This window comes from Rhinolophus sinicus, chromosome 8 (genome assembly GCF_057876585.1).
Source record: "Rhinolophus sinicus isolate RSI-liver-muscle chromosome 8, RSI-T2T, whole genome shotgun sequence".
NCBI lineage: Eukaryota > Metazoa > Chordata > Mammalia > Chiroptera > Rhinolophidae > Rhinolophus > Rhinolophus sinicus.
Genome location: NC_142508.1, coordinates 46,878,889 through 46,888,099, shown reverse-complemented (window position 1 = coordinate 46,888,099; position 9,211 = coordinate 46,878,889). Strand labels below are relative to the sequence as shown.

At 53.3% G+C, this 9,211-nt stretch overlaps 1 protein-coding gene across 2 annotated transcripts; it reads right to left on the bottom strand.

Annotated features, from left to right (window-relative positions):
* Positions 1-3,612: 3,612 nt before the first annotated feature.
* Positions 3,613-8,723, bottom strand: SBSN (suprabasin). Of its 2 annotated transcripts, none has more exons than XM_088800630.1 (4): positions 6,223-8,723; positions 4,747-4,812; positions 4,594-4,638; positions 3,613-3,704 (listed from the first exon to the last, which is right to left on the bottom strand). In XM_088800630.1, exons 1-4 carry the CDS (start codon positions 8,573-8,575, stop codon positions 3,676-3,678), a joined length of 2,493 nt encoding a protein of 830 aa, XP_088656756.1. In that variant the 5' UTR covers positions 8,576-8,723; the 3' UTR covers positions 3,613-3,675. The 2 variants fall into 2 exon arrangements, with proteins under 2 accessions (XP_088656756.1, XP_088656757.1); XM_088800631.1 differs by having other exon boundaries at positions 6,227-8,718.
* Positions 8,724-9,211: the final 488 nt, after the last annotated feature.

Genomic DNA, 9,211 nt, shown 5'->3' with positions numbered 1-9,211 from the left:
AGTTAAAGTCAAAGAGGTAACCATTGTGAAGACTTTGACTTTTCCGGGCTTTGAGCTGAGGTCCTCTGTGATCTGACAGGGGTCCACAGGGTTCCTCTGGGGAACAGACTGTTGGGGGAAGTGGGGAGTACAGAGATCGGGGAGGAGGCTTAAGCGATAAGGAGGCTGGAAGCTGGACTCAGGTATAGAGAGGAGATGAGGCCCTGGGTCTGGGCAGTGTTTCTGCTCCATCCTCTGCAGTCCTAGCCCTCAAGCTGACATTGCTGGCTCACCTCGTCCGCTGTGCCTAGCCCAGAGTCTAGGTTGAAATCCTAGCTCCATCACTTACTAGCCACGATCTTAACCCATCAGTACAGCAGATTCCTTATCTGTAAGAGGGGTGAATGTGAGGATTAAATGAGGTGATCCTGCAAAGAGCGTAGAGCAGTGCCTGGCACACGGGAGCACTCAGTGTAGGTTCCTGCTAGTGTTGGGCATATGAATGTTGTTGGGATGTTTTCTCGACATTGTTTAATTTTCAGACATACACACGCACCTCCTGAAGGGGCCGAATTCAGAAACTTATTTGTAAAGAGGACTTATTTTGAAGCAGCCCACTCTCCAAGCATCCCAGGGCAGCATGCCGCCTCACCAACAGAGATGACCAGTGCTCCTGAATAGAGCCCGGCCGTCACCACTTACGAGTTGGGTGGCCTCAGGCGACTCTCTCCCTTCTCTGAGCCTCAGCTCCATCATAAGGGGGATAATCACGGTACCTGCCTCATGGGGAGGTTGTAAGGATGGAATGAATCATGTCTGTAAGTGCTTAACACAGACTTAGTAAGCACCTAATAAAGATGGCTGTGAGGGTCCCGCCCAGATTCCTCTCCCGGTTGTTCCACATCTGCAGAAACTGACCCCTCCCGTCTTTGTTACTCCCTGTCCTGGCTCCACCTCTCTGTCAGGTGCCTCCTCCTGGCTCACACTTATTCCAGTGCTTATCCCAAGTCTGCTCAAGCCACTAGCCTCCCCTCTCCTAGTTGCCAGCCAGTTGTGCCTGGCCTTGAACTCTCCTCTTGGACCTCTTAGTCTACGGGGGAAATGGATATGAGACAAGTAAATCTATAACTACAAATTGTCATAAGCACAATTAAGAAAATAATCAGTGTGCCATGAGAGAGAATAAGAAAGGTGGTCCTTTGTTCAGATTGGGTGGTCCAGTTAACTGAGACCTGAAGGGTGAAAAGGAGCCAACATGGGGGACGAGGGACATGGAGGTGTGTGCCTCTGGTTCCCCTTCACCCTTTTCACCTATCCCCCTACCCCTTTCCCCTCTGGCAACCATCAGTTTAGTTTGTTCTCTGTATCTATGTGTGTTCTGTTTGTTCATTGGTTTTCCTTTTTAGATTCCACATATAGTGAAATCGTACAGTATTTGTCTTTCTCTGTCCGACTTATTTTACTTAGCATGATCCCCTCTAGGTCCGTCCATGTTGTTGCAGATGGATAACTATACATTAATTTTAAAAAGTGGGGAGTATAGAGGATATTCCTAGCAGAGGGAACAGCACTCAAGGCCTTGAGGCAAGAGTGAGCCATGCCTCTTTTACCCTTCAGAACTGGCTAAGCTCTTCTTTTCCAGAAGCCTCCCGAAATTGACCCCCAGTACTACTGATGTATCCCATATCTCTTTGGCAAACAAGCCCAGCTAGATAACATGCATAAGATAAAATCAATGAAAGCTTTTGCTTTATGAAAGGCTGGTTTCCTTGAATATGCCCTTTTTAGCAAGGGACTCCTCCAGTCCATTCGTATGAAATAATGTCCAGCACAGATTAGCCCCTTAATAATGTGTGCTAGGAATGAATGCTTCTGTTTATTAAAATGCAGGAAACAGGTGTCTGTAGTTTACTTTGAAATGCATCAAAATGTATTGCTACGTGGCTAGAGGGATAGGTATGTGATGGACAGATGTGTGATAAAGCAAACATAATAGAATGTTAGTGGTAGAATCTTAAGTGGTGGGTATGCAAGTAGCCACTCTAAAATTCGTTCATCTTTCTGGTAAGTTTGAAATATTTTCAAAATAAAATACTGCGGGGAGCGGGGAGAGAAGGAACATACGTGATAAAAATGATGGCATTCTACAAATAAGGAAACTGCGGTGCCTCTGAGGTGCCTGGAGCATCAGCTTTATGGTGGGCATGCAGGCCCCTCCCCTCTCTGGTGTGTCAGTTAGTTCTTACTGATGCGTTACTTTATATTTGTTTTCATTTTCCGTTTATATGCCTCGTCTCCCCAAGAAGCCTGTAAATTCCCCAAGGGCAAGCACGCTGTCTATTTTCAGTCCCACAACTGGTAGAATTTTGGAGCTGGAAGCTATGTTTGCAGTCCCCTCCTGCAGACACCCGCCCCTGCTTTACACAGAAGGAAATTGTGGCCCCTAGAGGGGAAGTAAGCCGGCAGCCAGGCCCGTGCTTGATAAGTGTTCTAGAGACTTTGTAGGGAACTATGAAAGGTCAGGTTCTGACAATAGACAGGCCTGCTGCATTCTCATGGGTTACCCCAGGCAAGTGCCTGGGCCCCTCTGAGCCTCAGTTTCCTCATCCATACAATGGGGTTCATCAGAGGATTTCTGCCTTTGAGTTGGGGAAGGAAGGCTTAAATGGTTACAGAGCATGAACAGCTCTTCACATAGGATCTGGAACCTAGTAAGTGCTCGATATATAGTAGTTGCTGTCCTGATTCCTCTGGGTTTTGAGTCATCCACAGATTGAAAACTGGGCCTCTGGGTCACCACTCCTGTCATTGTAAAGAGGCCCTCCCTCCTGTCATCAGTGTGCCTTCCCCCTGAGCCTTTGATCCTCCTCCCTCTGAGAGGCACTGCCACAGCTATCCCTTTCCTCTCTCCTTATTCACTGATTCCCCTCCCTAAGGATGGCAAACAGGGAAAGACCTGTGTGTTTTCAGAATATCTCTTGTAGCTCTTAGGCCATTTCTCCCTCCACTTACTAACTGTGTAGCCTTGGTCATGTTTCTTAACCTGCGCAAGCCTCCACGTGCTTCTCTATAAAATGGGATAGTAACAGTACCTCTTACCTAACTGGGTGGTTGGGAGGTTTTAGTGATGTCATGCTCCCTGGCAGGGAGCCTGGCATGCCTAAATTGCACAATAAACCCAAGTGATCATTGTTACTGCGCTGGTACCACATCCCTTGAATGAGGACGCCACCCCCTTGGGTTACCCCTAGGTTCCTGCCATCTCTTCCCTTGTGCTTCCGCCCCCACTACTGGCCTGAAGTGGCTTCCCCACCCCCCCAACTCCACCCCCACCCCCACATCCCCAGTACCCCACACAAACTTTGCACACTGGTGAAGTATGGTGTCCCTGTAACCTCCCTCTTAGATCTGATCAGCCTGAAATCTCCAGCTCAACCCTTTCTGTGCATCAGACCCCCCAGCTATTTCAGCCAAGGAGCAAGAAGAGAAATGACAGCCTCCCGCCGACCCCTCCAGGGAGCACATGGACCATGATGAAAGTATGGTGTGTTGTATTTATTCACAAATCTCAGTACAGTTCCCTTAGGGACTCTGGAAGTCTACCTCCCACCCCCCCACCCCCCACCCCCCGCTCCTCCAGGTCATTTCAGCTGATAGGACAACAGGAATGTCAGTCTGCTCAGCAAGGCCAGTGCATTAGTTTAGGGCATGATGTTTGCGACGCTCTGAAAGAGAGAGAGAGAGAGAGTAAGCACAGGGTATGCAGTCGTAAAGGGATCGAGACCTCTGCACTCACGCCCCCTAGAGAAATAAAAGGGAGACTGACCACTGGCCCCGGGATGACCTGTGTTCTGGGGAATGTCTTAAGGAAGTTGGCACCTAGATTGAGGAGCCAGCCTTCCCAGGCAGAGATGCCAGGGGCCTCTGCAGGAACCGAGAAGCGTTGTCTGCTTTGCCTCAGAGGATCCCTGCCACCCCCATAGTCTGGGAATAAACAAGGTGTGCCTCTGGGTTCCAGGCACCATCTACAGAGCGGCTACCACCCACTCACCCTGCTGCCTCAGCCTCAGGCAGCTGAGGTATTCAATGCAAAGAGGAGAGCTAGGACTTGACTTTGGGCCCAGAGTGAGAACCAGGATCCCACAGGAGCCTTTATAGGTGGGGTGGGGAGTTTGTCAACCAGGAAAAGGATAGAGCTACCAGTTCCCACCACCCATGTATTGCTGCAAGGCAGCAGGGGTGTTCCCGGTGGCTTGAGATAGGGAGGGAGTCAGAGCGGAAATGATGAGGAGAGATGGTGGGCACAGGAAGGAGACAATCTCAGCAGCACCTCCCTTGCTCTCAGATGCACATGCACCCCTGGAGGTCTCCTCTGCTAGCCTATGTTTGCCTCAGTGGGAATGGGAAGCACCCAAAAGATTAAAGCAGGATGTGAAGGGTAAAGAGCGGGTGAAGAAAGAAAGGTAAGAGCAGAGCTGGGAAATATGTTGGATGGTCTCAGAAAGGCTGAGTCTGACCGCAGGGAAGTTGTCCGTGAACAAGCAATGGGAAGGGAGGGTGTACAAATATCTCCCAAGATGGAGAGCAGAAATCTGAAACCATGTGGGCACTCACCCTCCACAGAGCTGGAAAGTTGATGAAGGGCTTGTTGACCGAAGCCTGGAATTCAAGGACAAGAGAGTCAGTCCCCAGCCCCTGTCCCACCACCATCCTAAGAGGGCCTCCCCTCCCCCACCCCTGGGTCCGTGCTGTGCTGGGGAGACTTACTCCAGATGTTAATGTTGTGGTTGCGCCCCCTCCGTGATGGCCGGTGGATCCGCCTTGGTGAGCGCCCTGTGGACAAAGCCCAGACCATCATTACAACCCCTCAGTCCTTGAGGGTCTTCCAAGTTCCTCTACCCTAATGACCGGCTACTCTCTAGGATGAGTAACCCCTGTTCCCTCACTGTCCAGAAGGAAAACCCAAAAGCCTTGTTGCCCTGGAAAATATGTGGGAGATGGGAAGAAAAGCCAGGAAGGATGTTTGCCCCTACTGACGAGTTGTCCCCCAATTCCCTTTTATTTTTGTTAATGAGATGCTCTCAGTCACTGAGAAGGGGCCTGATTGAAAAGGGAACCCAGAGGACCCACACAAATACCAGGACCATAGATAACCTCAGCTCTGATCTTAAATCTACCCCTTCTGCACACACTCGAGCCTGATCGCTAACTCGGGTTCATTCCCATCTTAGTCTTTAATCCTATCCTCAGACACTCAGCAGTGCCTCCCTGCTGCTGCTGCTATCAGCCTGGAATCCTAAAACAAGCCTCCCTCTCCTGGCCTCTACCTGGTGAATCCTGCCATCTGTCTCAGAGCCCTTTTCTCTACCATGCACACTTTCTACATAGTCTCTTCCTCCCCACCCACCATGCCCGGCTCCCTGCCTGGTAGCTAATGCGGTTATGGGTTTTGAGGCCTGGGCCAGTCTTCAAGGTGGTGTCCCAAAGACTCCTCATGGAGATTGGAGAGTGGGGAAGTGAGGCAGGCAAGAGTCAGCCTTCTCCTATTCCCCAGGCCCCTCCTTGGTGCCGGTTCTGCTGTGCATGGCGCTGCTTGCCTCTCCTGCCCTCCACTATCTGTTCCCTCTGCATAACTGGGGATCAGAAATCCTCCAGCAGACCTGCTCTGATGGGGCAGTGTGGAGAAGAGAAAGAACCCTCACCTGTGATTTCCCAAAGCTGTGTGCTGGCCATAGGACCTTGGCGAATCCCCTGAAACCTCACTGAGCTTCGGTTTCCTTATGTGAGAAGCAGGGAGTCAGCCTCCTCACCCTGACTACCTCCGAGGCTTGTTATGAAAATTAAACAGAAAAGGGCTCATCTCCAAAGGTATTCCTTATGCTCACTCTGAAGCTCTCTGTTTTCTCAACACTCATTTTGTTCCCACTGTAATAGACATTGGCTCAATAACTGTTTCCTGCTTCCCAGGAGAGGCTTCTAGACCTCCGTAATTAGGAGGGCTGCTCTGTGAAGGTGGGGCTAGGTCCCATTCACACTGTCTGGTGTAGGGCTCGGTAGATAAGGTGGCTTGATCCATCTGACCAGCTGACCACCAGTTCCTTTGTAAGGAAGAAGGAGAGGAAGGAGGGGGACAGCATCATATAGCTGCCTAAGCTTCTTTCCCCATGTGAGGGTTACCTAGGCTCTCCAAGGGTTTAACGTCTCCCTCCCGCCCCCGCCCCCCATGTCCCCGCCCCTGTTCACCTACATTCAGCAGCTGGGAGGCCTCCTTGCCGGCTTGGTTGACCCCATTATGAGCATTCTGCTGCAACCTGTCCACCTCCTTCCCGGCCTGGCCAGCAGCATGGTGGATACCTTGGCCAAGTTTCTCCGCTTCCTTTCCAGCCTGGCCAGCAGCGTGGTTGACCCCTTGGCCAAACTTCTCTGCCTCCTTCCCGGCCTGGTTGACCCCGTCGGTGAACCCTTGGACCACTTTGTCTGCCTCCTTTCCAGCCTGTTCAATGGCATGGTGAACTCCCTGGCCAAACCGCTCCACCTCTTTCCCAGCCTGGCTGACCCCAGGATGGACACCTTGGACTATTTTGTCTCCCTCTTTCCCAGCCTGCCCTGTGGCATAATGAACATCCTGGCCAAACCGCTCTACCTCCTTCCCAGCCTGGTTGACCCCAGGATGGACACCTTGGACTATTTTGTCTCCCTCTTTCCCAGCCTGCCCTGTGGCATAATGAACATCCTGGCCAAACCGCTCCACCTCCTTCCCAGCCTGGCTGACCCCAGGATGGACACCTTGGACTATTTTGTCTCCCTCTTTCCCAGCCTGCCCTGCGGCATAATGAACATCCTGGCCAAACCGCTCCACCTCTTTCCCAGCCTGGCTGACCCCAGGATGGACACCTTGGACTATTTTGTCTCCCTCTTTCCCAGCCTGCCCGGCAGCATAATGAACATCCTGGCCAAACTTCTCAGCCTCCTTCCAGGCCTCATTAATTCCATGGTGAACACCTTGGCCAAATTTGTCTATCTCCTTCCCAGCCTGGCTGACCCCAGGATGGACACCTTGGACTATTTTGTCTCCCTCTTTCCCAGCCTGCCCGGCAGCATAATGAACATCCTGGCCAAACTTCTCAGCCTCCTTCCAGGCCTCATTAATTCCATGGTGAACACCTTGGCCAAATTTGTCTATCTCCTTCCCAGCCTGCCCTGCAGCATGGTGGAGCCCCTGGCCGAACCTCCCTGCCTCGTTCCCAGCCTGCCCTGCAGCATGGTGGAGCCCCTGGCCGAACCTCCCTGCCTCGTTCCCAGCCTGCCCTGCAGCATGGTGGAGCCCCTGGCCGAACCTCCCTGCCTCGTTCCCAGCCTGCCCTGCAGCATGGTGGAGCCCCTGGCCAAACTTTCCTGCCTCGTTCCCAGCCTGCCCTGCAGCATGGTGGAGCCCCTGGCCGAACCTCCCTGCCTCGTTCCCAGCCTGCCCAGCAGCATGGTGGAGCCCCTGGCCAAACTTTCCTGCCTCATTCCCAGCCTGCCCAGCAGCATGGTGGAGCCCCTGGCCGAACTTTCCTGCCTCATTCCCAGCCTGCCCAGCAGCATGGTGGAGCCCCTGGCCGAACCTTCCTGCCTCATTCCCAGCCTGCCCTGCAGCATGGTGGAGCCCCTGGCCGAACCTCCCTGCCTCGTTCCCAGCCTGCCCAACAGCATGGTGGAGCCCCTGGCCGAACCTCCCTGCCTCGTTCCCAGCCTGCCCAGCAGCATGGTGGAGCCCCTGGCCAAACTTTCCTGCCTCATTCCCAGCCTGCCCAGCAGCATGGTGGAGCCCCTGGCCAAACTTTCCTGCCTCATTCCCAGCCTGCCCTGCAGCATGGTGGAGCCCCTGGCCGAACTTTCCTGCTTCGTTCCCAGCCTGCCCGGCAGCATGGTGGAGCCCCTGGCCGAACTTTCCTGCCTCGTTCCCAGCCTGCCCTACAGCATGGTGGAGCCCCTGGCCGAACTTTCCTGCTTCGTTCCCAGCCTGCCCGGCAGCATGGTGGAGCCCCTGGCCGAACTTTCCTGCCTCGTTCCCAGCCTGCCCGGCAGCATGGTGGAGCCCCTGGCCGAACTTTCCTGCCTCGTTCCCAGCCTGCCCGGCAGCATGGTGGAGCCCCTGGCCAAACCTTCCGGCCTCACTTCCCACCTGGTTGGCCCCATGATGGGCCCCCTGAATCACTTTGTCTGCCTCCTTCCCAACCTGTCCAGCAGCGTTGTTGACCCCATGGACAAACTTCTCGGCTTCTTTTCCTGCTTGTCCGACGCCACTGTTGATTCCATGGGCTACTTTGTCCAAACCGTGGTTGAGCTCGTTGACGCCCCTGTCCAGCTCCTTGCCGGCCTGGCTCCCCAAGTGGCTAAGTCCATTAAAAACTTTCTCCACTTCCCTTCCAGCTTGAGTGATTCCATTATTGATGCCTTCCAGGGCCTTGCCCACCTCTCTCTCTGCATTGCTCAGCCCTCGGTTGATTCCTTCAATGACCTTCTCAAGGGGGTCATTAGTGGCCGCCCATCCAGGCAGGGCCCCCAATAACAGTAGGAGGGAGCAGGAGCTGATCAAACTGGCAAGATGCATAGTGTTGGGAGGGTGGCAAGATGCAGAGAGGAACCAGCGAAGCAAAGCTTCTATTTATCCTCTGCTTCCCTCCCTATTCTCCACCCCTCATGACTCAATTACCCCTGTGAGGCACTGATTTGGTCCCCAGTCAGGGAGGTATTTCTCAGGGAGATTTGGCGTTGAGCAATGAAGAGGAGGAGGAAGAGAGGGTGAGTCATGAATGGAGAACACTCACATGGCATCTTTGCTCCTTGCCCAGTTTGGGCCCTCCACCCGAGCTCAGATGTCTGCCCTCCCAACCACCTCCTCTTTTCATTCCTCACCCACCAGCCAGGCCTCCTCTCTCCCAACCCCACCTTCAATCACCCTGCATCCATGGTTCCTCAGCATCTTCACTCCTCTCAGGATCTAAGGATCCAGCTTCCCCAGGACTGAAATTCTAGAACGATGAGAGGTGCAGTCAGCATGAGGGAAGCACGCTCGGGGAGACGAGCGAGTAATGAGACCTGGTTCTTACTGTTCTTGTTGACTTTCCCCCCAAACTTACTGTCCTCTAGTCACACGGGACTTCTCCTTCCTCCTCAAACACACCAAGCTCATTCCTGCCACCTGGCCTTTGCGCTTGCTGTTTTGTTGGAATACAGAACGCAGATC